This window comes from Peromyscus californicus, unplaced genomic scaffold (assembly GCF_007827085.1).
Source record: "Peromyscus californicus insignis strain IS unplaced genomic scaffold, ASM782708v3 Scaffold_6__1_contigs__length_162567912, whole genome shotgun sequence".
Classification (NCBI taxonomy): domain Eukaryota; kingdom Metazoa; phylum Chordata; class Mammalia; order Rodentia; family Cricetidae; genus Peromyscus; species Peromyscus californicus.
The window spans coordinates 50,446,320-50,474,173 of record NW_026294584.1 but is presented as its reverse complement, the minus strand read 5'-3'; the positions used below and the strand labels follow the sequence as shown (position 1 = coordinate 50,474,173).

General features: G+C 42.2%; 1 protein-coding gene across 3 annotated transcripts; it reads right to left on the bottom strand.

Annotated features, from left to right (window-relative positions):
* On the bottom strand, positions 1–27,212 carry Akr1d1 (aldo-keto reductase family 1 member D1). 3 transcript variants are annotated; one of them, XM_052720943.1, is made up of 9 exons: positions 27,098–27,212; positions 24,189–24,328; positions 20,532–20,648; positions 13,692–13,769; positions 7,181–7,303; positions 5,164–5,273; positions 4,225–4,390; positions 2,196–2,278; positions 1–43 (listed from the first exon to the last, which is right to left on the bottom strand). In XM_052720943.1, exons 1-9 carry the CDS (start codon positions 27,210–27,212, stop codon positions 1–3), a joined length of 975 nt encoding a protein of 324 aa, XP_052576903.1. The 3 variants fall into 3 exon arrangements, with proteins under 3 accessions (XP_052576903.1, XP_052576902.1, XP_052576904.1); XM_052720942.1 differs by having other exon boundaries at positions 24,189–24,353; positions 27,120–27,212; XM_052720944.1 differs by lacking the exon at positions 7,181–7,303.
* Between the last annotated feature and the right edge of the window lie 642 nt (positions 27,213–27,854).

Sequence of the window (27,854 nt, the reverse complement as noted above, 5' to 3'; positions counted from 1 at the left end):
TCAGTATTCATCATGAAATGGGTATTCAGGATGGTTACTCCACCTGCCAAGACAATCCCCCAAGAGGAAGACAGTTTACTCTAATGGTGGCACAACTGTGTTAGCCAACATCTTTTGATAAGGTCATTCTCTTGCCCCTTTTGTTTCTACTCATTTACCCTTTGTTTCTCCTGTACTTCCTTCTCATCTCCCCTTAAGTCAGCACCTTTCCATGATGTGAGCATGCACATAGTAGGCAAGGAAAGGTTGGCTGCAGCTACCACAAATAACAAAGGTCAGAATGTCTATAACAGTTAGGAGTGCATGCATTTCTGTCATGGAACATAGCCAAGATTTAGCTCTCTGCAACTACCACAAAAATATAAAACAAACAGGGCTCTCCAATGTCAGAGGTCAACAAAAGAGCATTAGAAAAAAGTCATGGCCCAGGATCTCTCAAAGACACAGTTTTTTTTTTTAATTAATAAACTTTGTATCACTTTGTTGATTTTCTAATTGTTTTCTGCAAGAATGAGTCATATTCTCCCTAGTATTGTTAAAACTTGTATTAAATATTTCAAATGTAAATCAAACAATGTTGTTAGTAAAAGAAAATCAATAGAATGGTAGATTCAGCCCATATTATTATTCCTTCTTAACTTAATGATATTTTTAAGTAGAAATAACATACCTCCAAGAGCTATTGATTAACTTAAAGCTTAGTTTCCGGTAAGTTGTTATGTGTATTTGTGTTTCTCATGTATTTTGAGGCTGGGTGGTATCTTTACATGCCAAGCAATTGTCTCCCTTGAAAATTCACATCAAGGAGCTGTTTTATTATAGTAATCCAGAAAATCAATACCAGTCCATCCAGAATGCTTTCTAACTCATGAAGAGTAGTGAGATCAATTGTGTTCCAACTCTATGCATTATCTTAATGGGTGATGTCTAACTCCTTACTTAAAGAGAAGACCAAATGAAGAAAGTGACTGCCAACATGGTTTGAGAAATCAGAAAGAATAATGGGAAATGATGAACAAAAAAAATGTGTGCATACAAATACATGTTGGACTATCTGTGTATAAGCCACATCAGTTCTAGTTAAAAAGACCTGCAATGTTTAGGTAATAGAGGGCTACTTTGGTGTCTTGGCTGAGCTTGACAACATCTTTACATGGTGTGCAAAGGTCTTTCAGAAAAGGTAGATGGTAGGCAGAGCTGAGATCTCTAAATCATTTTAAAAAGATTTATTTTATTATTTTTTATGTGTATAAGTGTTTTGGCTTCATGTATGTCTATGCATCACATTCATGCCTAGTACCTTGTGAAGCCAGAAGAGGGTGTCAGAGTCCTGAGAACTGGAGAAACAGATGGTTATAAGTCACCATGTAGATGCTGGGAATTGAACCCAGGTCCTTTGGAAGAGCAGCCAGTATTCTTTGCCATGGAGCCATCTCTCCAGTCCTATTTATTTATGTATTTATTTTTGAAGATAGGGTCTTCAGTATGTATCCCTGGATGGCCTGGAACTCATTAGGTAGACCTAGTTACCCTTGAACTCACAGAGATACCATCTGAGGGCTGGGATTTAAGGTATGTACCACCACACCCAGTTTATTTATTTAGTTTTATTTATGTGTATATGTGGGTGTGAATTTATGTGCACCATGTGCATGTAGGTACATTTGCAGGTCAGGAGAGGGCTTTGGATCCCTTGGAACTGGAGTTATTGATGATTGTGAGCTGCCTGATACAGGTACTGGGAACTGAACCCAGGTCCTCAAAAGAGCAGCAAGTGCTCGTAATTACTAAGTCATCTTTCCAACTCCAAAGCCCTAAATCTTACAAGCAAGAAAGTATTTGACTAAAACTCTAGGTTTTAGTTCACAACCTGATATTCTTTCTGTATTATACAAGCAGGTCTCTCCCAGAATTTTTTAAAAAATGAAGTTGCTCCAATTTGGGTATTGCTTTGATTTTTAGTTAGAAGTAAACAATGTTACTTCAGAATTTGTATTGTTGTTGTAGCAGGTGAAGTGTGAAGGGTTAATTCTCCTTGTCTCCATGTCATGCCTTTACCTAGGTATGTCTACTATTCAGAACACACTGCTGATACCTCATTCTGGTGTTTCTATGGGCATAGGTGAGGTTGCACAGGAGCCTCATTGGTTAACATGGGACAAGCACTACCTGATTAGTGATCCTAGAACACTTACATGAGCAACTCCACAAAGCGAACATTTTTATTCAAGGCGGCAATGTCCTTCATTTCTTCTTCAGTGAGAGAAAAGTCAAAGATCTGAAATAATAGAAACAGAAGACAGGACATTTGTAAAGATGGGTCAAGCTTGGAACTAGGGAGTGGAGACATCAAGGGAGAACCTCAGGTTGGGCTTTCTGTAAGAGAGCCAGCATCTCTGAAAGTGTCTGAGAAAGCTGGGCTCCTGTATGTGTGCATGTGTGGTGCAGGAGAAGGGAGGTTGGGGGACAGGTTGACTTTCTGCTCTGACCTTTGTCTTGGAAGCAGTTCTGCTTGGGACCACTCAGACTTACTGAGCAGTATGCATTTAAGGCATCTAATGTTCTACATGTGAAGAATTCTTATTCTTTTCACATAAAATATTGGATGTTTTTTATCCTAGACTATTGCCATCTCACACACTGAAAAAAAAATTTTCCTAGTCTTTAAATTTGCTTATTCTTTTAATACTATTACTACTACTGCTCCTGCTCCTGCTGCTCCTGCTCCTGCTGCTGCTGCTGCTGCTGCTGCTCCTGCTGCTGCTGCTGCTGCTGCTGCTACTACTACTACTACTACTACTATGATGTTTTGAAACAGGGTCTTGCTTTGCAATTCAAGCTGGTCTGGGACTTGCTAGGTCTCTCGGGCCAGCCTCTACCTCATGATCCTCTTGCTTCAGCCTCCTGAGTGTTTTAAATTTAAACTATTAGCCCAAAAAGAGTCCTTCCACAGATTTATTCTTTGCTCACAGCAGGCCAGTCTGTACTCTGTGACTTTACCGTGGATCCTAGTGACAAAGTGAAGCAGGCCTTGTAACGACACAGATTTCATGAGGTCAATAATGATTGGAGATTTGAAGATTTATTTTAATTATAGGCACAATATTTCCCAAATAAGCACAAGGACAATTTAAAATTCTACAATAGCAGGTATATGTATTGAAGAAAAGAACAGCCAAGATTAAAATTCCCCTCCAAATGAAAATTGTTCTCTTTAGGATCATTAAATAAAAGTGTATGAAATACAGGATTCTGTGTTGTACATCACATAAATTTGTCAAATGTCTTTTAAAAAGCCAGCACTGGTCTGTTTCTTCTAGGATTCAGTGCACTAGGCAACTGGAACCTACATTTTGCTGTGACTCAAATAAGTCCATGTATTTTTATAAATTTTGGTTTTTAACTTCAAGACAAACTTCCAAATTCTCCCTTTCTATGTTGTTTCTAATCATTTTCCTTGTTCAAAGTGGCCTTTTTTTATTTCATGGCACAAATTATCTTATGTGAATGGAGATTTTATACTATGAAATTAAATCCTTAACTGCCAGGTAATCAATCATGCCTGTAATCTGAGGATTTCTAAGGTGGAGGTAGAGTTCAAAGGATCAAGAGTTCAAAGCTGTCCTCAGCTACACAGATGGTTTGAGGCCAGCATGGACTACAGGTGACCCTATCACAAAACCCAAACCAACAAACCAAACTCTAGCTATTGTTCTCAAGACCTACATGTCATTGAGTTTCCCATCAGAATAAATGTTTCAAGAAAGAGAGAGTGTCAACTGGATGAAATGTGTTTGAAATCTCTGACCCCACAAGGACTGAGAATGAAGTACTGGAGTTACTCATGCAGAAGTCCTCGGTGACCATGAGGACATAGTCTGCCAGGGTGAAATCTCAGTTTTAATGGGTCTAAGAAAATAGGGGAAGTGAGCTGAGAGCCGATTTCCCTTTCAAGAGGTAAGCTGTAAACAGAAAGAGAGCAATGGAAATGGCCAGAGAAACTGAGTCTACATTGGCTGTAAGTTTATAAGATTGGAAGTCCATCTATTGTGGGAGTTACACAGACAGAGGAGTGTTTGATGCTCAGGACACAGAAGGGGAGTATGTGAGATTGATGACATGGAGGAGCTACTAGATGTAGGTCATCACACTTTCCAAGAACATTCTCTAGGACCGACAGCAGACACCACCATCCTTCCACATTTCCAAAGGTAATTCTCTTACCTGAAAGTTTTCTTGGATCCTTTTGTGATTAAAGCTTTTAGGGATGACAACCATCCCTCGCTGGATGTTGAAACGCAACGCAATTTGAGCTGCTGTCTTGTTATACTTCTTCCCTAGTGAGATTAAAAGTTCATCCTTTAACAAGGATGGAGAAGATACATTCACCCTTGGAAAAAAAGAAAATACATGTCATCTTTAAATGAGAGGCTAGAGTTCATCAGTCACCCTACTATTGTCCCCATTCACTTGGTCCTTGCTAGGACATTCAAGTCACCTATAGTTAATTTCTCTGGTGTAAGGAATTATGGAATGAAGAGTTGCCTTTAGCATGAGAAGATCAAGAAAGGTAGATGGGTGGGCTGATACACAGGACAAATGTATACACATATAATATACACACACACACACACACACACACACACACACACACACACACACACACCAAGCTCGCTCTCTTCATGTGTGTGAACATGGGGTGAAGAGTCTAACAGAGAGCTTTGACTGAAGCAGACATATGGGGAAAGGCAAAAAGACTAAGTAGAAGAAGATAGCTCTTGCTATCAGGGTAGACATTTTCCTAAAGCTCCTTGGAGTCCATCAAAGGTATTGCCACTGTGGACTGAAATGGACTGAATTCAACAACTCCAAAGCTTTCAGAACACAGTCACAGAAACTCTGTTTAACAATACTTCAACATTTATTGAGTTTCCTACATATAAGGTGGCAACAGGAAACATCATACATTTAGTGAAATCATCAGGTAACCTCTCAGTGAGGAAGGTATCGTGAGCTTTCACCTGTTTCTGGAGATCTTGACTTGAAAAAGCCATTTCTTGAAGATCCCACAGCCAGAGTCCTTCTGCTTAGCTAGTTCCCTCTGGTTTTGTGCCCTGTCCACATGGAAGGAGATAATTTTGAAGAGAATACAGCATTACTTACCATCTTGGGTTCCGACAGGTCCCCAGAGGGCTATATGCGACAATAACAATGTCATGCTGCTGGCAAAACTCCCAGAGTTTTGCTTGGGTGAAATATGGGTGGCACTCCACCTGTGTCGTTCCATTAGGAGAGCAGAGAACACAATTAAGGCCCATGATCAAATGCAGTTCTGCACAGCTTTTCAAAAGTTATTTAGGGGCTGGTGACACGGTTCAAAGGGCAAAGGCCCTTGTCCCCAAGTCTTGTGACCTGAGTTCAATCCCTTAGCTCCACATGGTGGAAGGAGAGAACTAACTCCTGCACATTGTCCTCTGACCTCCACACACATTGTGTGGCACATACGCACACACTAATAAGAAATGCAATGGAAAAAATTTAAACCCACAAATAAAATTGCTATCCAGAAAGGCTGAACCAATGTGCACTCACTGATACTCTCTATCCCTGGCTTAGAGGAACATTGTAAGACACATGAAACAAAAGTTTGATAGTTTTTTAAAAGAATTGTTTTATTTTTATTTCATGTGTATGAGTATTTTGCCTGAATGTCTGTGAGTGCACCTCAGGTTTGCAGTACCCATAGAGGCCAGAAGACAGTGTTGGACTCCCTGGAATTGAATTTACAAATGGTTGTGAGCCACCATGTGGGTGCTGGGAACCAAACCTCGGTCCTCTGCAAGAGCAATAAGTGCTCATAACCACTGAGCCATTACTCCAGTACCAGGTCTGATATAAATGTGTTTACACATAATAGAGCATCACATTTAAATCAAGCTTTCTCTAACAGTGAGTTGAACATGTCCCCCATGTCTTGGGAGTAGTTTTCTGTGAATTCCCATCTGTTTATTTTGCTAATTTTCTGTTGAATCTTAGAACTTTTTTTCCCCCATCAAGTACTTCAGTTCACCTTTATTAGTCTTTTAATTCATAAACATATGGATTCTTTTATTTTACTTAAAATACGTCATTGTCTATTTCTGTTTGCATTTTGTTTCTAACGGTTTTCCCCTTGGTTTTAGGGATTTCGCCCAGGGCCTTGTGCATGCTAGGTGAACATGTTATCTCTCAGCTACACTGATCCAACTTTTCCTTACGATTTTTCATAGCTTCCTTTTCTATCCACTGTTCCAGAAAACTAAATTCTTCTGTTGTCTTTACAAATGATTTCTGTCTTCTAACCTTGGAGCGTGCTGTGAGGCAAAGCCCACTTGTTCCTAGACAACCAGCCATTTTTCTCCGACTATTGGAAGAGTCTTCCCTTTGCCATTAGCTTGTGCAGCTTCATTTTAGAGTAAGTTTTTTATTATATCTTTGCCAGCCTCTAAGCATTTGTTTTCTTCTACTAATTTGCATCTTGGCTCACATGCCACCCTTCCTATGTTATTTAGTTTTTGAGAGAGGGTATTGGTATTTGCTGGTCTCGAACTCCTGGCCGGAATGGATCTTCCTACCTCAGCTTCCCGAGCTGTGCATTATTTTAAATGCTCTATATTACGCCTTGATTTGGCAAATCTCATTTCCTTTCTATTACTTTTCTTCAAAAAAAACCATTTTGTTTGCATCTGCCTGGATTGGAGTTTTCAAAACGGCTTAAACTTTTTTTGTTTTGTTTCTTTGAGACAGGCTTTGCTCTGCCACCCAGGCTGGTCTCAAACTCCCCTACATCAGCCTCCCCAGGTGTGCTCACCATGCCTGACTGGCCTTTTTTGAGACAAGGTCTTACTCTGTCATGTCAAGACTGGCCTTGAACTGCTATGCAGCTTGGACTGGCGCCTAATGCGTTGCATAACCCAGCCTGGCCTTATGCTCACGATCCTCCTGCCTTAGCCCACAAATGCGGGGCCTTTTTCCTAAGAGATATAAATTGAAAGAAGTGAGATGATTGGCCTAGAGTCTTAGACTGTGATTTCTGTGGAGCACCCAGAAGACTTCCTACTGCAAAGTCCAGGAGCCTTGTTATCACTTAAAAATTTCCCTGGGTGCCTCTCCTCGCTCAGTGAAAGTCCCTCTGTTGTACCTGGTTGGTGACTGGCTTGTACTTGAGTCCTGGCTTGTTCAAGATGAGCTCCAGCTGCCTGCGGTTAAAATTAGACACCCCGAGGGATTTCACCAAACCAACGTCTTTGCAAGCTTCCAGTGCCTGCAGGGTAAGTGCCAACAGTCAACGAAGATGCTCTCATGAAGTGAGAGTGAGTGTGTACAGTGCACACCTACCACCCCTAAAGAGACACGTATTATAAAAACCCAAACAAAAGAAAACACATTTTGACAAATTCTAATACATGCACGTGCTAGCAAAATAATTCATCCTACGCATTTTTAAACACCTTCAGGGGAGTGCCAAAAAATGTCTAGCATCCAGCTCTCCAGGACAGGGAAAACAACAACAACCCAATTTGTGGCATTTGTCAATTCCTATGGTGTCACTTCGTCACCAGGCTGTACTCAAGCTAGCTGAGTGACATCCCTGACCACGGAACTCGAAAGAGATTTGCAGAGTCAGATTTTGCAAGCTGGCATGAGCTAGTTTCAGCACACCATTAAGAAGACCATCTCTCCCCCATCAACATGTCAGGCCCTCCTCCTGCAATCTTGACGTCATATTTTATGGATCAGCTGCAGCATTCCCTAATCTGGTCCACTGACAGGGGTGTTGTGTTAAGGCATCACCATACAATTTCTGTAACTATGTAACAATTCTAAGTTTATTTTTTGATGGGGCTGGAGAGATGGCTCCTAGGAGACCCATAGTCATTGCCCAGCATCCATGTCACACAGCTCACAGCTGCTTGTCACTCCAGCCCTCTTCTGGCTTCTGCAGGCATGGCATATGCTCATGCAGGAACAAAGAAAAATCACTGAAAAAGTATTCTTTCAAAATATATGTGTATATCTTCCTCATCATATCTCCTCCTGTTCTTTTTTTCTAAGTTCTTTGAGGCATTACAGATATTTGTATTTTCATATAAATTTTAACAGTATTATTTTTTTTTTTAATTCAGTGTGTGTTTTTTTACTAGAATTGTATCGAATCTTTAGATGAGTTTGGGGAGAATTAACATTATACCATATTGAATATTGAGAGATGTGGTGTATTTCTCCACTCATTAGATCTTTGATTTCTTTTAGTTATACATTATAGTTTTTAATGTTGAAAGCTTATGCATGTTTTATCAAATTTCTATCTAAATATTTAATATTGCCTTTTCAAAGGTTCAGTTTCTAATTGTGTGAGGCTAGCATATGGATTGCATATAGTTGGTTTTACTTCCTTTTTTGTCTTATGAATTATTTATATGTGTTTCTCTGTTCCTAAATATTTGATGTTTTCTCAGACATCTTTTTGTTCTTGCTTTCAGATTTCATTCCAGCTTAATAAGACCACACAGTTTGCACATTTAGAATACTTAAAAACACTGAACTGTTTTGTGGATAAGAAAACAGATCAGTATGTCACAGTTTCCACTGGGACTAGAGAAGTGGTGTTCTGTTTTGTGGGTTTGTTTGTTTGTTTTAAGAACTTATTTGTACCAGGCTTTTTGGAAGGAGGCACCAACAAGCTCCCAAATCATGACACAGAGACTACTTGTTAGTTATAAATGCTCGCCCTAGCTTAGGCTTGTTTCTGGTTAGCTCTTTTAACTTAAATTAACCTGATTCTCTTTATCTGCCCTTTGCTTCAGGGCATTTTACTTTTCTTTCTGTCTGTATACCATACTCTCACTGCTTCTTGTGTCTGCCAGCTGGAGGCTGCCTGGGTGGCCCCAGGTGCCTCCTTTGTTCTCTCCCCTCTTCTTCTCTCATCCTTTCTTAGCCTAGATTTCTCCTCCTATTTATTCTCTCTCTCTGCCACCCTGCCTATTCTTTTTCCTGCCTAGCTATTGGCCATTCAGCTTTTTATTAGACCAATCAGGTGCCTTAGGCAGGCAAGGTGAAACAAATACTACACATCTTTTTTTGTTTTTTGTTTTTTGGTTTTTTTTGTTTTTCGAGACAGGGTTTCTCTGTGTAGCTTTGTGCCTTTCCTGGAACTCACTTGGTAGCCCAGGCTGGCCTCAAACTCACAGAGATCCGCCTGGCTCTGCCTCCCGAGTGCTGGGATTAAAGGCGTGCGCCCCACCGCCCGGCCTACACATCTTTTTATAATTAAACAAATGCAGCATAAACACATGTAACACATCTTTACACAGTAAAAGTAATATTCTGAAGCATAAGCAATGTAACATATCTTTGCCGAGTTAAAATAATATTTCACAATACTTATTCATTTCTATTTATGAGTATCGGTGTTTTGCCTGCACATATGTCTGAGCATTGCATGTGTGCAGTGTCCACAGAGGCCAAAAGAATGCATAAGATCTGCTGGAACTGGAGTTATAGACAGTTGTGAGGTGCCATATGGGTGCTGGGAACCAAACCTGGGTCCTCAGCAAAAGGAACAAGTGCTCTTCATCACTGAACCATTTCTCCAGTCCCTCTGCTGTATTTTGATGGAGTGCTCTGTGAGTGTAAATTATGTCAAAAGGTTGACTGTGCATGAATCTCAGAAATCCTACAGATTTTATGTATGGTTATTATCTTAATCAGTAAGAGGCTTTGAAATCTTTAATCATAAACATGGACTTCTCACTTTCTCTTTTCTGTTGTTTAGGCTTCATACCTAAATTTATTTTTAGAAGTTGAAATAGCCACCCAAATTTCTTTGGATTAAAGCTAATTTCATACATTTTTTCTTATAGTTTTTTTTTCTATTGACATGCTTGTGTCTTTTTATTTAAAATTGTGTTTCACACACACACACACACACACACACACACACTTTGTAATGGGACTTGAATTTTTGCATTTTGGCAAACTCTGTCTTTACAATGAAGTGCTTACACTACCCATATTCTATGATTATTGACATCACTAAGATTTCCAGATGGGTATTCATTTTCTTTTTCATCTGTTTATTTCCTTTCTTTTCCTGTATTCTTTTCAATTGATTACTTTTTATTATTCTAGTTTATTCCCTTTACTGATGTATTTACTATATTCTGGGAGATTTAATCTTTTTTTTTCCCACCAAAGTATTTCTTTTTGATATTCTGAGATCTCATTATAAACATTGTGGGAATGTGAAAGAAATGTGTTGCATTTTCTATTTGAGGGTTAAATAAGACAAGGGAAACACCATTTTTAAAGACAACTGTAAAAATACCATTCAGCAAAAATCTCTTCCCAGGTCAGCATTTTCCTGAAATCAAAATATATGTTCAAGGTCATTCTGTGTAAAGTTGCATTCTGCTTATCAATTGCTCACTAACTTTTAAGTCAGCCAATCGCATAAAAATGTGAGGCTGGGCCGGGCAGTGGTGGCGCACGCCTTTAATCCCAGCACTCAGGAGGCAGAGCCAGGTGGATCTCTGTGAGTTCGAGGCCAGCCTGGGCTACAGAGTGAGTTCCAGGAAAGGAGCAAAGCTACACAGAGAAACTCTATCTCAAAAAAAAAAAAAAAAAAAAATGTGAGGCTGGGTCTGACCTCGTCCATTGGAAGAGGTTCAGGACCTTCTGAGTTGAGGCTAACACTGGTATGATTGCTTACTTGGTTTAGCACCAACACACCCTCTGCAGAAGGAACATTTTTTGCATTGCTGAAATATCTCAGATTATGTGGTCATTTTCTTGAGACCCCAGACCCATCCCCTGCTGTGGGATGGTCTGTATGTCAAATGTGTTGCTGATTGGTCAATGAATAAATCACTGATTGGTCAGTGGCCAGGCAGGAAGTATAGGCGGGACTAACAGAGAGGAGAATGGAAAGAACAGGAAGCTGGGTGGGAGAGACACTGCCAGCCACCATCAGGACAAGGAAGATGTAAAGTACCGGTAAGCCACAAGCCACGTGGCAAGGTATAGATTAATAGAAATGGATTAATTTAAGCTGTAAGAACAGTTAGCAAGAAGCCTGCCACGGCCATACAGTTTGTAACCAATATAAGTCTCTGTGTTTACTTGGTCAGGTCTGAGTGGCTGTGGGACTGGCAGGTGAGGGAGTTTGTCCTGACTGTGGGCCAGGCAGGAAAACTCTAGCAACACATCCCCAGCACCATACCATGCAGGCATGGGCTTCCTTCTTCCTCTTTTGTACACTATGACCTGCTCAGTGTCTTTCTCTCTTCGAATATTGCCGTTTTATCTACTTCCTCTTAGCTGGGAATTTTAACTTTAGTCTTTCTATTGCTTAACGTTCCCTTTCATATTGAAGTGTTTGTTTGTTGTGTGTTTTTTCCCTCTTCTTCATACTAGGGGATTTCCTCATTCTGAGTCTTAAATTCTCTACTCTTTTTAACTTTTGGCCATTTCTAATATGTATTCTCATGTGTCTTATTGTGTTTTTAAATGTTTCCTTGTTAGTATTTTGGCTTGTTTGCTTAAGTGCTATGCATGTAGCTGATATTTCTTTTTAATGTCTCTTAATACAAAGCTTCTTGGTTCTCTGTTCTGTTTATGTTGGGCTATATCACGGAGGTAAATTTTCTTCTAAAGCAAACATCTTACTACTTAGAGGCATGAACTCCTTTTCTTTTCTAGGCCGCCCCCTTAGGAGGGGGTGCCAGGCCCTCAAGCTCATCACAACAACAAAGCCAGGATGTGGGGTGCCCACAGAGACTCCATAATGTGGCCTTATTCCATCTTGACTCAAGGTCAGAGAGTCCAAGCTTGTTTTGCCACAAGGCTGCAAAACAGGATGTTTTGGCCAAATGTGTGGTTACCAGGTGTCTTATACTTCAAGGCCTAATTACAGGATGTTTTGCTGTAAGGCGTGGCTACTAGATGTTTTGAGAATTAAGGAAGTGTTTACACTTGTCTGTACTTTGTACCTTGAACCATACTGTCCTTGAGAGGGGGAGGTTTTTTGCCTCTCCCCTTGCTGGTGTATAAAAAGCCCATGAGGAATAAATTCAGGTCAACTGTCGTATTGACCCAGAGCCCTCCCCATGCTATTCTGTGTCTTTTTCTTTTACATCTCCATTTTTCATACCTATTATTTCTTAATCCTCACTCCTCATAATCCTCACAGGACTGTGCGATAGTCACGCAGGACCCAGCACTAGTATATGGCCTTTTGGATATAAGCTCCAGGTATCAAAAACCCCTCCTCTGGTGCATGAGCTGCCTTTTTGGAGCCCACTACCTATGGTGGGACACATTGCATAGCCTTGAGGCAGGGGGAGGGACTTGGACCTGCCTCTACTGAATGAACCAGGCTTTGCTGTGTAGCTACAGCTTGTAACCAATATAAGTCTCTGTGTTTACTTGGTTGGGTCTGAGCGGCTGTGGGACTGGCAGGTGAGAGAGATTTGTCCTGACTGTGGGCCAGGCAGGAAAACTCTAGCTACACTGCTGACTCCCCATGGGAGGCCAAATCTTCTTGTAGGAAGGAATGGGGGATGGGTTGCAGGGGGAGGCTGGAGGGGCAGGAGGAAAGAAGAGGGGGATCTGTGATCAATATGTAAAATGAATAAAAAAAATTCTTAATTAAAAGAAAAACCCTCCAGACAGCTGCGTGGTTCAGACCCTCAGCTGTTACCCCCAGGAGGAAATTGCCCCCAGGAGGAAATAGAGATCCTATTCATCCTCACTTTCTTGGCAGGTGGTGGAGGGTGGGGGTCAGATATGGGTGGAGGTAGGGGTGAGTTACGGTGGAGGCAGAGGTGAGATATGGTACAGGCCAGGTGCTGTGCAGGTGGAGGCAGGACAGAGTGCTGGTGGAGGTAAATTGTTACTTCATGGTAAGGATTCTGCACTAACCCACCCCCAGACCAGAACAGTGCATCCGTTCCCTGAATGCATTCACAGTAATTTTCTTGTGTTCCTCTTCTTCCTGACTCCTGTACTCCCAGGGAAAGAGCCAGTACCTGGTCCAGAAATGGAACCGAAATATTTAGCTTTACATGGGCTATTGTGAGTTCATTTCTTCTAGATATCACATTAATTTTTAAAACTCAATTTTAAACTAGTGAGTTATTCCATTTATGTTTTAAAGTGCTATTTTAGTCAAACACATTCTCTGTATTTCTCTTTCCGTTTCTGGAAATTTTTCTTATCTTCGATAAGAAAAATGAAGAATTTTTCTCCATCAAGGGTGGCTGACATCGCTCAGTGGAGGCACCTGCTGCCTAATGACATGAGGACAATCTCCAAGACCCACATGGTCCCACAGGGTATGCATTGAACTTCATGGCATGTGTGTATAAGCGCACGCACACACACACACACACACACACACACACACACGCCCACACTCACCCCCCCACATATACACTACATACACACCACACACACACACACACACACATACACACAGAGCACCTACAGATGGAGGTTTACATCTGTGTGTGTGGCTAGTTCTGTGACTTACTATTGAGTGTACAAGCTTTAGCTGTTAGGGCTTGAGCAGTAGTGCTAGGAGTCATAAGTAAAAATGTAGGCCTTTTACAATAGCTACCCACCTTTTACAACAGATGCCCACGTGAACTCACCTCCCAAGTGGCGCACAGATCTGATTTGTGGTATAACCATTGGCCATTTTCATCTTTAGGATACATTCCCTTTCCAGGCTGTAAAATACAAAACATTTATTTATATCTAAGAATGAAAAATAGATAATTTAAGAAGTTGTCAGCATACCAACATATCGTGGCCCTGCAAATCAAGCTTACCAATTTATATATTTTTCTAATAAATGTTATATTTACATATAATATTATGATATCATAAAACATACGTATATTTGCATTAAATTATATACCATATTACACATTATATCTTGTTAATAACATATGATATCTTGTTAATAATATATGATAATTATATAATCACAGAATATGATATTTTATAATTATAAGGGTCCCCTTGAGTGTCACAGCAGGCAGGGAGATGATACAGGTGAGGTAAGAATGAAACTCGGTTCAGCCTGACTTGTTAGCCAGAGCTAAGCCAAACTTCTTGGAGTCTGACACCAGTTGGTTTATTTTAGCCATATTTAATCACAGAACAATTTTTCAGTCCCAAGTTGTAATGAACTTAAGAAATGTTTACATTGAAACTCTTTACAAAGTACATCTGACTTCTCCCATAAAGATGGGTTCCGTTGACAGTAGTAGCAATGCTCAATATTTAGTGGGGAAGGGTCTGGGATAAACAAAAGATGAATTCTGGGGATACGAGTGAAGGCCGGCTCTATGGATAGCAAAGGATCACCAGGTTGTAAACTACATCCTTTTCCAGCATTCCAGTAGGAAGACAGGTAAACATCTCCTCCCCTTGAAGCGATGAGTCTGCATGTTTAATTTTTCCTGGATTCTCCAGTGCTTACCTGTGTGTGCAAGGACCTCTTGCCCTTTACATATAATTGGTATGATATAGTTAATACTCTCTCTTTTATAGGCAACAGTCTCTCTTTTGTGGTATTCTTCAGGTAAGCTCATTTGTCCAATGTGTCCACTTGGCACATTACTTCCCTTGTCTTACCTGACATTTGTTTTGAGATGGAAGAATTTCCCAGTCATTGACAAGAGTCATGTGTGCTTTTGAGGAGAGAATGGTGGCTGAGACTGGGGACTTTCAGCGTCACTGTCTATCCTATCTGAAGTTCAAGGTAACCAAGTTCTTACTCTCTTAAGAAACCCAAATCATGATGTAAGATCATGACGTAAGAGTGAGGAGAAATTCTTCAGCTAAGTATATTTCTCTGTACAAGACTACACCCGTCAACACAATAGCATGGATGGAGGAAGGCTTCATGAGGCCCTACCAGTAGATGAAGAGCTATAGGCAGGCAGAGGCTGCTGAGAGAGGGAGATGTTTTTTGTTTGTTTGTTTGTTTGTTTGTTTGTTTGTTTGTTTAGTGATGAGATCCCAATCCTAAGTGGTCATCCCAAAATTCATGCAAATAAGGGCAGTAATAATTGGATTCAGTAGGTTTCACACACACACACACACACACACACACACACACACACACACACACAGAGAGAGAGAGAGAGAGAGAGAGAGAGAGAGAGAGAGAGAGAGAGAGGAATGTATATAGATATGAATGAATATATATGTATATATGTTGTCTGCACATACACGTATATGAATGATGAGGTCATGGATTTGGGAACAGGTAGATTGGGGACATGGGAGGAGTTAGGGGTAGAAATAATGCAAATACGGTGTACTCATATATGAAATCTTCTAAATAAAAAATTTTAAAACACTCAGAAAGAAAAAAGGAAAAGCTGGCTGGGACAGCAGTTAGGTCCTAGGCACAGCATGAGACTCCAGTCCCTACCAGCCCACCAGTGGCTCTGTTCTTTTTTTAATCTTATGACCTTTTGTTGCTGTCGTTTTGAGACAGGGTTTCTCTACGTAGTCCTGTCTGTCCTGGAACTCCCTCTGTAGATCAGGCTTGAACTCAAAGATTTGCCTGTCTCTGCCTTCTGAGTGCTGGAATTAAAGGTGTGCACTACCACCACCTGGCTTAATTACATTTTAATCAAAAAATTTTGTGTGTGTGTGTATGTACCTATGCCACGGATTTCTGTGAAGGTCAGAGGACAATGTGGGAATTGACTCTTCCCTTCTACCATGTGAGGCTAAGGGATTGAACTTAGGTCATCAGGCCTGACTCCAGGGGCATGCACCCTCTCACCTTGGACTTCTCAGCCTCCATTACCCTGAGGCAGCAAACTTTTGTCCACCTTTAACCACTCAATCTCAGATATTGTCATAACCACACAAAACATTTGGGGAAGGTGATGAAGCAATTGCGAAATACCCGTTTTATTCTTCAGTTTATTCCTAAATGCTCCCTTCCAGCATGTTGCCTTTATGAGGTGTCCTTTGGTAAAAGCACTTTCCCCATGGTTGTGCCTGGAGACTCGGGAGAATTACCAGGACAACAGTGGCTTTGTCGGCCGTTTTAACAACCTTCTGTGGAGTCCTCTAAGAAAGACAAATGTATTCATTTGCTGTTAGGCTTTCAAGATGGCAAACCAAAACGAGGTTTTTTCTAAAACTGAATCCTTCTGCTTTTGGATACAATGCAAGACGGCAGAAAGTCGTAGCCAAGCCTTGTAGCGTTAGCGAAGTCGGCACCACCCAAGGCAGGAAGGTTAAGAAACAGTGGGAAGTTAAATTGGTATAGGACGTCACTAAATGGCAGTGGCTGACTCAGTTCTTCCCCCATCTCCATTAGGAGTTCTCAAGAATAACTGCAGAATGTAGAGAGGCTGCAACAGCCTGAGATCAGGAGGAACATTCTGGAATAGCCTGGACCCTGATCCTGTGTAGTCCTTCTCAAAACAAGGTGTCCTGCAAGGTTTTAGCTCAGCTTGCCATATTGTTCCCGGGGAATCAAAAACTGTTTTGAAGTTTCCCAGCTCCAGCTGTGCCTATAACAGGCATGTGCAAATCAGCCTGCCATGAATGCTATGTTGCCACTGTCCCCTAAGGCCTATCTGTGAGCAATAAAATTGCTTCATTTAGTAAGAATGTCTTTTCCCTGCAGACTTGCACAAGCAATGGAAACTGTCGCTCCAGGTGCACTGGGTGTCACAGTACTGTACCAGTGTCTGTTGTGTCTTGAACTTGCTCTGGGTTGAGGAATATGATAGTTCTCTGAGCGTAAGACCTTTGGCCACAGATGCCCTGCTCAGCAATGGCGTACCAGGGAGCACGTTATCCATCCTGCCTCCCCTTTTATGTTATTTTGAGCCAGAGGCCAAGATGGAGGCCACTTAGCTGAGGGATGAGCTGATGGGAAGAACAAGGAGGTCGCTGCACTCCAAGGTGGAAACACACATGCAGGACTAGATACAGGAACACTGGCCCTGTGAGGTTTCTAATTTTTTTTTTTTTTTTTTTTTTTTTTTTTTTTTGTTTTGTTTTTTGAGACAGGGTTTCTCTGTGTAACTTTGCGCCTGTCCTGGAACTCACTTGGTAGCCCAGGCTGGCCTCGAACTCACAGAGATCCGCCTGGCTCTGCCTCCCGAGTGCTGGGATTAAAGGCGTGCGCCACCACCGCCCGGCGAGGTTTCTAATTTTAATTGCTTGTGGAGCTGACCAAATGTGAATTTACTGAGAGCCTATCAGACTTAAGCTACATTGTCTTGTCAAATCCTCATCTGACTAAAAGCCTGTGATTACCAATGATGCTGCAAAGTCACCAAGCCCATACCTCCATTCAGAAGGGAAACTTTCTCAAAGTCCCTCTCTGGCCTTGGCCTCAGAACCCGGGCAGCGTGATTGTTTAAACTACTCCAGCCACGGTGACACAATGTTTGTTCTTTGGGGCTGTGCCAGCTTATTTACTCAGTGGACAACTAACCGGTTTTGTTTCTTTGTTTTAAAAAGATTTATTTTTGCTGGACAGAGTGGCACACGCCTTTTAGTCCCAACACTTGGGGTGGGTGGCAAGGCAGAGGCAGGCAGATCTCCGAGTTCAAGGCCAGCCTGGTCTACAGAGCGGAGTTCCGAGACAGGCAGGGCTACACAGAGAAACCTTCTCAAAAAGACAAAAAAATTAAAAAAGAAGAAAAAAAAGGGTTATTTTATTTTTATTTGTGTGTATATATGCACTCATGAGTGCATGTACTTGAGGAGGCCAGAAGAGGGTGCCAGGTGCCCTGCAGATGGAGTCACAGGCAGTTGTAAGCCACTGGACATAGGTGCTAGGAACCAAACTCAGGTCTTGTACAAGAACAACAATCACTCTGAATCACTGACCTATAGCTCTAACCCCCAGTTCTGTTTCTTAATCTCTTTCACAACTAGAATTTAAATCATTTCCTGCTCTGCAACTGTGTATATTGTGTGAGAGCCAAAGTTACACTTTAAGTTTTAATTATGATGTCTAAGAGATCCAGGAAACAAAACTCTCTGATCTGCAAGCCCCTTGCCCAAGGACAGATAGTTCCTGAAATGCTGGAGGCTATTGTTTATGGGAGATAACAAGCCACATGTTTTCACTCCCCTGAACAAGTTTGTTTGACCCATCTGCACCCAATGTGCTTGACCACATGTGGGCGGGAGGTTCACAGGCTGGAAGTAGGTCAGGATGTATGTTTGCTCCTGATTGGACCTGATGGGAAATGCAATGAATTCTGGGTTTTCTTTCTTAAGCTGCTGCAAACTGTGGTTCTGGGCCATTTCCCAGGAACCTGGGTATGGATCTGGCCAGAGCCCATCCACCTGGCTAGTATTTAATTAAAGCTTGCCTCAAATTTGGCTTTAAACTGTGGTAGGGGTCTTATTCTCAATTGGTGGGATTAACAATCTGGGTGTTAAATAAACAGTGTGTTTATACATGGAGAAAGTTCCAGAAAAGACTATACTTGAACTAGAGGAATAAATGGCATCTTGATACTCTGCCTTGTTTTTGGCTTCACAAATCTGACCCCTCTTTTGTTTGTCTCCTATTAGAGGGGCTGGGAGGTTGTAAGACGAATCTTAAAAAGTCTTATTAATAAAAAACCCAGAGCCAGATGTTGGGGTGAAAACTGAGAGATCAGAGAAGCAGAAAGAAGCAAGCCACATTCTTCCCACTAGGAAATCCTCAGCCCAAGAGAGAGCTACTTCCTGTATCCTCACACCTATATCCTTTCTGTGCCCTGCCATCTTACTTCCTCTCCACCCAGCTACATCACTTCCTCTTTCTGCCCAGCTCTATCACTTCCTGTCTGTCTGTACAGACCTCCAAACCTCTATGGTCAACTAGCGCTGGGAATTAAAGGTGTGTGCCACCACACCTGGCTTTGTTCCCAGTGTGGCCTTGAGCTCACAGAGATCCGGATAAATCTTTGCCTTCTGAATGCTAGGATTAAAGGCGTGTGCTACCATTGTCTGACTTCTATGTTTAATATAGTGCCTGACTTTCCTCTGATCTACAGATAAGCTTTATTGGGATAAATAAATAAAATATCACCACAGGGAGGCAAGAATTTTTTTCATTGTATATAATATTTTGCTCTGTGTTGTGTGAAGATATTTTTATGGCCATGGGTTTATACAATGGATATGTCTAGATACTGGTTAAGTAAAATGTGGATCACAATGTTAGTTTGATGGAAAACTACTACAGTTGTTAGAACATGTACAGTAGAAACTGCACTTAGTTAAGTGGTATGGACTGCATGGTGACCATTGCTGCTTGAGAAAGTTCCAGCATTTCCACATTGCAGACCACAATTCTTCAGCACCTTATTACTTTAATTTTAATGATTCTCACTATGTTTTTGGAGTTCCCTTATGCCTTTTCCTTTGGGAGATTTTGTGTGGGCTTTGAAGGATGAAAATGTATAAAACAGCAGCCTCTTTAAACAAAATAGGATCATATAGCATGATGACTCTGCACACAGGAGATCCCATTGTGCCCTCCTGATTACACCAAGGACAAGAAAGAGAGATTTACAAAGGACACACTTGACCCCAAGGATGAAATGCCCACAATCCAGATCCAGAGCCAGAGGCCATGAAGGGCAAGAGTTCAGTTAATAAATGTAGAGAAATCAGAATGGTATGGTATAATGGGAAAAGAGTTAAGACGTCAGGACCTTCCCTTTTGGGATCGTATGAGGGGAATAGGCCCAGGTAGTAAAACTAAGACACAAAGGGACACAATTAGGGAATAGCTCAGTGAAAATGCTGCATCGTGCCCCTTGAGGAATGAAAATTGCTCTTAAATTGTAGTGGAGTGTCTGGTCCCCAGAAGAAGTCCTTTTCCAAGGTCAGACATTTGGATAAGGGTCTCCTTTGCCTCGGGGGACTGGAGGAAAGTTCCTGCTTGCTAAAGGGAGTCCTTCTCTTTATCTCTGAAAGGAGGAACCTGTGGCCCTTCCATTGCTCTAAAAGGTGCCTGGTGGAGTTACTGAACCTCTGAGAACAAAAGACATTTACATACTTGCTCACTTTTGTCTCAGCAAAAAAATGCTGTAATGAAGTTAATGGCCACTTTGTCCCTGAATCATTGAGTCTGCTTTCAATCTTACCTGTGGCTAAACTATTGAGTATAAAAGGTAGAGTCTTTTTTTCAATAAACGCAGCCATTCCATTCACCCCAGATAGTGTCAGTCATGAGACATCTCCCCTACCCCCTACCCCCCTCCCGTGTGTCCCCCACTTCCCCTGGCTGACTCCATACCTCCCTTTTAGGACCTGAACCCAGCTGGAGCAGATCTCTGGCAGTTAAGAAACTTGGGCCCAAACCTGTTAGCATTGCTTGTTGGGGTTTTGTCAGCAAGACCAGTATCTATGATAGCGAAGATTCTGTAGTATTGTGTGCTACTAAAGACTGAGCAATAAGGAATAGAGCTCTAACTCTAGGTACCCGAGCTTACCTCAAAGGCCATGGGTATTTCAATGATGAAAAGGTCCACGTAATCTAGCTTGAGACCCTTTAGCGTCCTTTCCAGGGCTGGGCGGACCAACTCTGGGGTGTGTTCTGTAGCCCACAGCTGGAAAGAAAATCAAGGAGGCTAGTGAAACAGTATCTACTTGCTTCCACGTTCTCACAGGAAATCCCTCACACACATGTATGTCATCTGCTCCTTTCCTGTCACAGAAGCATGTTTATGCCTGAGCATAGGGAGAGTCCAGACAGTGCTAGGACAGTCCTCTTCAGCAGTCTCATTTGGTGCCACACACCAGGGCAACCCTGCCGATTCTTGCTAAGGCTTCACTCCACGTCCAAAGTGTCAGATGGTGGATGGGGTAAGGCCAGGTTACCATGCCAATGCAGAAAACACAGAGTGGTAATCAGATAAATTAGTACATCTTCTTGTGGCATAAACTGTGCTCCAAGGCTTTTTGGTGGGAGTGTGGGGGAGAGGATTGACTTTTTAAACCCTATTTATTCCAGGAAATAAAATTGGAAAGTTAGAGTCCCCAGTTTTATTCTTGTCTTGAAAGCACAGAAAGAAAACAACAACAACAACAACAACAACAAAACAGATATAATGGCACACACCTGTAAAATATTAGCTACTTGGTAGGCTGTGGCAAAAGGGTACAGAGTGAGTTCTAGGTCAGATTAGGCAACTTGGCAAGACTGTCTCAAACTAAAGCTTAAAGAAGGGTTGGTTGACGGGGGTGAAGTCAGGGGACAGGGCTGGTGAGATAGTTGTGTCAGCATAGGGCTGGACATAGAAGCATGAGGACCCGAGCTCAATTGCCTGGCCCCACTTGAAAAAACCAGTCTTGATAGTGTTGATTCTGATCCTGCCCCTTGGCACCACCCTATGTCCTGCTGTAGAAGTCTATTCTTAAGGGAATACTCCACCCCTTCCCCTCTCTTCCACTTTCCTATCTTGAGGTGTGCACTTTCAAACCCCTGCCCCCCCCTCTCTCTCCCCCCTCTTTCTGTCTTTCCGCCTCTTCATCTTTCTATTATAATAAACCATTTCCACAGGGATGCAGTGTCTGGGTTGTGTATCTCCACCCACCGCCATGCCCACATGGACTGGGCCCCCTGCCAGACCACCACTGCATCTGGGGGTCCCACCGCGTACAATTCCTGACAGGTAGCACATGCACAAATGCCCTGCACAATCACGGTGCTGGAGAGGCAGAGGTAAGTAGATCCCCGTGGCTTGCTGGCAGCTAGCCTAACCTAATCAGTGGTCCCCAGGTCTTAGTAAGACAAAAAACAAGATGGGTGGCTGCTGACACACGACAGCTGAAGTTGGCTTCTGACCTACATACACACACACATACCACATACACACAGACACATGGACAAGTACCATTTAAAAAGTTGGGAATGTAGCTTAGTGAGTCAGTGCCTGCCTTGCATGCACAAGGCCCTGGGTTCAAATCCTAGTGATGGTGGAGAGGGAACATGGAATAGAAAAAAATGTAAAGGAGAGAGGGAATAGTAGAAAAATGCTCCTGTTATCACTATGGGCTCCATTGGGATTATCAACGCCATTCCATCCAAGTGAAAATTCTGTTTTCCATTTTAATTCACTTTTTCTTTTCTTTCTTTGATGTTAGGGATTGAACCCAGGGCCTTGTGCATGCTAGATAAACACTGTACCACTGAGCTACAGCATAATTCTTTTTTAACTTTGGAGATGAAGGCTTGTTAAGTTATTTAGGCTGTCTTTGAACTCTATCTGTAGCCCAGGCAGGCATCTTCCTGCCTCAGCCTCCTGAGTAGCTGGAATTACAGACCATGCTTAACGTTCTTTTGTTCAACAAAGACACAAAATATTAGTTTTGTGCTAGGTAGTTGAAGTGCTTTATAAATGCTAATTTGTAAGTTTATGAAATGCTTAGCTTTATTATTCCCATCTTAAAGAGGGGAACCAAGGTTTGTAAATGCTAAATACCTCACAGCTGGACCACAAAGCTAGTTGTTGTATATATTCTCTTGAATTGTGTTGTGGTAGGGAACATTTTCTGACCTGGGCTGTGAAGGCAATACAGACTCCATCTTAGGGGAGGGCCACCATCTTATACTACCTACTGTACTCAGTTCCAGGAAGGACCTCAGGAATGTGCCATGATAACTTGAACAGATACAGGGCAGTATGCTCTTGCAGACATTCTGTTTGCAGTTTATGGCCCTTGAAGATATTTAGATAATCCTTCTGAGTAGTCCAGATAATCCTGCTAAGCAAGTTGTGGTTTCCTGACAAAAGTCTAACTCAATGGTTTCAAATGTGGTTTCGCGCCCCAAGTCCAGACCAATAGTTTCAAAAAAAATTACCTTGTCCCATATCCCTTCTATCCAATCCCAAGATGCCAAAGCATGCAATTCCCAGCTTGCACTTTTTTCCTCTAAAAACTCTCTACCCCTGGGCTCACAGCCACTGCTGCATTTCCTTCCATCTGCCTGGTGGTGGCCCAGGTTGAACCTGACAATAAAAGGATCCTCATGTTCTTGCATCAGAAACTGGCTCCTTGGTGATCTCTGGGGGTTTTGCAAAATGGGGGTAAAACAGGCAATTGTCTTAGTCACTGTTCTATTGCTATGAAGAGACACCATGACCAAGACAACTCTTATTAAAGGAAGTATTTAATTAGAGGCTTGCTTATAATTTCAACTCATCATCATAGCAAGCAGACAGACATGGCCCTGGAGCAGTAGCTGAGAGCTTTACATGATCCATAGGCAGTAAGCAGACAGTATTGGGCCTAGCTTGGACTTTTGAAACCTCAAAGCTCACCCCTAGTGACACATCTCCTTCAACAAGTACACCCTACACCCTGATAAGTATTATGAATACCACCCGCCCCCATAGAGGGTAACTCCACCAATGCAATAAGGCAAATCAAACCGAATTAAAGTCCAGATTTTAATCTGAGCAAAGCCTTCCCAGGTGGTCTCAGGGAAGAGGGGAAACCATGTGGCAGGTCTGCAGCTAAACCTGTAGAGGTGGTCTTGAGGAGCTCTGGGGGAGGAGCCACAACTTGGCAGACTTTCTTTAGGTGGGGTTTGGAATGGGAGGAGCTGGAGATTGCCAACACACCCCTCCTCCAGCAAGGCTACACCTCCTAATCCTTCCAAACAGATCACCAACTGGGGACTAAGCACACAGACGTATGAGCCTATGGGGTCATTCTTATCCAAACCACCACAAAAACCTAGCAGCAAAGTCTGTGCATTCACCCTCCACCTTACACCGCCCTTGGGTGTTGGTTGAGCTGCAGTGAGAACGGATCTTAATGGACCAAATTGACCAGCCTTTCCATGAACGCAGTTACACGTGGCCTTTCTGTTTACTTGTGATCATATTTCACTGTGTGTGCCACATTATGTTAAATTGATGTGCATGCATACACAGGCATTTTTTTCCAGCAAATTAAAGGATTTCAAAGGATAATTTGACCACATCCTCCTCCTTTTCCCCCTCTTCTTCTTTCTTTTATTGTGTTCCAATGTTTGAGATCATATCTAGGTCCTTGTGCACACGAGGTGGGGGCTGTCCTACTGAGCTGTACCCCCACCCTATGCCATGTTCACTGTATCTGCATAGTCAGAGATGACTCACCTTTCCGCAGTAGAAAATCTCTTCCCTCTTCACCTTCCCTTCTGCTATCTTTTCTCTGATGGCCTCACCGACTTCATGTTCATTGTTGTAGATGTAGGCCCCATCAAAGTGCCGGTACCCCTCGTCAATGGCCATTTTCACTGCCATATAGGTCTCTCTAGGGACCTTATGTGACAAAGAGGATAAGTGTGGTGAGAAGAGAAATGGGTTTTAAGTTCATGTTAAAAAGGACATCCCATTATACATTGTTTTGTAGCCCACACAACAGTTCTCAATTCCATGCTGTCATGATTGGAAGACCATGGAGATAAAAGAAACTGTAGAGGACTGCCTCCTTCAGCACTCCATCTACCCACCCCAGATTGCCCTCGGCATTGTAGCTTTAGAAATTTGATTTGATCAGTATTACCAAAGCAGTGTGCAGAGTCTGGACATACGATGACATGAGTTCACATCTCAGCTCTGGGACTCGGCAGCCTAATCTGGGGCAATGTGTTCCATCTCCCTATGATTGTTTCCCTATTGGTCAGAGGGCTTAACTGGCATTGATTTTGTAATGTGAGGATTACATTAGAAAACGCATGTAGAGCAAAGCATGTTCAGAGTTCCTGGCACATAGTTAAATGTTTGGAACACTTTTAGCTATTGTTTTTTAAACTTTATTTATATCTCTATAACCTCTGACGTGCACATCCCTCTCACAAACTTTTCCATTAGATTAATAAGTACTGTTTGAACATGCATCATATACTAAACATTATCATGAGTCTCTAGAGTTGAAGAAGCAATAGTCTTTTCTAATGGACATCTCAGGCCAGTGAGAAAGACTGCAGGGTGTTAGTAGTTATGATTCGGATAAGTGCTATAGAATCGACAAACAAGGGGCTGTGTGTGAACACATGTAAATTGGGGTATAGTGAGAGGGAAGAGGTACTGTTTGATCTCCTTTGATTTGAGCCTTAAATGTTTTGTAGAGGGGGCTGGAAAATGACAGCATGCCATGCTAGCATGAGGGCCTGAGATTGGATACCCAGCACCCACATAAAAGCCGAGCATGATGGGGTGCATCTGTATCTCCAGTGCCGGTTGAGGGGTAGAGACTGGCATGTATATCCTTGGGGCTCACTGGTCTGCCAGTGTAGAAGCTGGTGAGCTCTAGGTTCAGCGGGAGACTCTGTCTCAAAAAATAAGGTGGAGAGCAGCTGAAAAGACACCCACTGCCAACCTTTGGCCTCACACACAGTTATACACACATGCACACCCCTCACATACATACACACATACCAAGTTCAGCAGCAGACAAATGAGCAAGTCCAAAGACAGGGTGGTGCAGGTAGAGAAAGAGAGGACAGTATGTTCAAAGTTGTTGAGATGGGAGAGTTACTATGAAACTCAGATCATATTCCTTGTTTTAGGTCTGTATGTGTGCAAATGTGACATATATGTGTGTAAAAATATATATATTTGTGTGTGTGAGTAAACTCACCTGTGGATGTATGTGTGAAGGGTGAAGGCCAGGGACCAGTTTCAGGTATACTCTATGGTACAATTGTGGAAGACAGAGGACAACTTATGGGAGTCAGCCCTCTTCTTCCACCATGTTGGTCCCAGGGTTTGAACTCAGATTATCAGAGCAAGTCCCTTTACCCACTGAGCCAAATTTGCAAGCCCCATACTCTTCTGTTTCTATTCATTTATTTTGCTTTGTTTGGAGACAAGGCCTCTCACTGAATCTGGAGTTCTAGCCAGTGAGGCATTGGGAATCTGCCTGTTATGCCCCAACAGCACTAGGGTTAGAGGCACATGCCACCGTGTCTGGTTTTTTATTTGGGTGTCAGGGATCTGAAATCAGGTCCTCATGTTTGTGAAGCAGGCACTTTACCCACTTGGCCATCTCCTCAGCCCTAGACCGTGATTTGCATGTAGGGAGAGTGATAATGGCTGGGTGGCTGGACTGATGAGTCAGCTAACCTGTAAAGGCTTGGGGTGCAGGGTAAGGAACGTGAAACTTGTAATTGATAGGGAATAGAAGTGTGACATGACCACATGTGGGCTTCAGAAAGACCCCGATGCTGCTTCTCTGACACCATCACTTTGTGCCTGCTTCCCAATCACCATGAAGTGACCAGTTTGGCTCCATCATGCTCTCCACCTTCAGAGTCTACATTACGATGAGATCGAAGCAACTCAGGTAAACAATGATGGCCCCAAACTTCCACGAGGGAAGGATTCTTCTGTGCAGACCCTTTTCTCCAGATCTGGATTCTTCCCCTTTCTGTGTTTTCAGATGTTGGGCACAGTTAGAGGATCAGACTCTGCCTTCACTGCTTCTACAGTTGTTAAGGAGCCTATGTTTTCTCTTAGCGTTTAAAGGCCCACATAACAAGACAATTCTCTTCATACTGGAAGCTACTATAGACTCATGCTTATAAGCGAGCCTAGCCTGCAGCCTGCAGGCCACATCTGGATACGAGTGGTTATGAATGTATCTCTATGCAAACTCACAAACTCACTTAAAATGTTGTGACTTTATTTTCGATCGTTTAAAGCATGAACTCTGCAGATGATGGCACTGTGTCGCAATTCAAAGAGCTTGGATATGACTGCTTGGCAGGCATTCATTAAATGTTTGTTAGATTGAACTAAAAATTCTTGGACAAAAATGAAGAGCAATTTATAAATCATAAACTCATAAGTCCCATGTCCCTCACTTTACTCTCATTGTTGGCCTTCGGGATAAAGAAAAATTGATTTCTGCAATTGGAAAACATTAATCCATGAACTTATAGAGTTTAACCTTTGATTTAAGATCCATTCAGGTAAACAGTAGTCATTGATAGTAGTCATTAGATCTTGCTTTTATTATTATGCACACACACACACACACACACACACACACACACACACACACCCCAACACACACGTACGTACCGGTCTAGGATCTGAGTAGGTACCAAGCCCAATGAGAGGAATGCTGTTCCCATCACTTAGAGGTATTCGATGGTTTGTAGCACTGTGGATCATTGTGAAGAAGGGAGCTGGAGCTTCAAGTTTCTAGTAGTGATTCTGAATAGGACAGAGACACGCTATTTGAAAGTATATCCTAGGGCCTATTGCAAAAAGAGCTGAGCACTAGGAGGAGGAGCTTGACAGGGAAAGAAGATCAGCAAATAGATTTCTCAATCTCCCCACTCCTCCCCCAAGGTTCCTCTGGAGATTTGTAGCAGTGTTGTTTCTTTGAACTTCATCAGAGGCTCAACGATAGTCAACCTGTTAATGGGTGATGCTTAGTGTTCTGAAAAGAAAATGTATCTATCTGGCTTCTGTCAGGAGGATTCATTGGCAAATAACAGCTCTGTCTTCAACTTGCTTAAACTGTAAAGAAACTAGCTCATATTGGGTGTGAGGTGGCAAGGCCAATTCTCTAGTCTCTAGTGGTAAGGGTATTATGTAGTCCCATCGTGAAATTGCAACCATTGTGCCTTCATTGAACCTAATTACCTCCCCAAACACCATCTCCACATATAGTAGTTGGTTTATCTGAGAGATATTCTTCCAAGGTGCACAATAAATGCCTGAAACTGCACATAGTAAGTACTGTTTCCTATACACACATATGTCACACTTTTGTCTTTTCACTTAAAGGAATCATTTTATAGTTTCTCT

Bases quoted from the DNA above. Each gene is read 5' to 3' on its own strand.
- Akr1d1 (XM_052720942.1), bottom strand. From the start codon at position 27,212: ATGATCCACAGTGCTACAAACCATCGAATACCTCTAAGTGATGGGAAC. The intron at 24,354-27,119 runs GTACGTACGTGT...TTGTCACATAAG, and splicing joins CCTACTCAGATCCTAGACCG to GTCCCTAGAGAGACCTATAT. The intron at 5,274-7,180 runs GTACAACAGAGG...GGAACGACACAG, and splicing joins ACAAGCCAGTCACCAACCAG to GTGGAGTGCCACCCATATTT.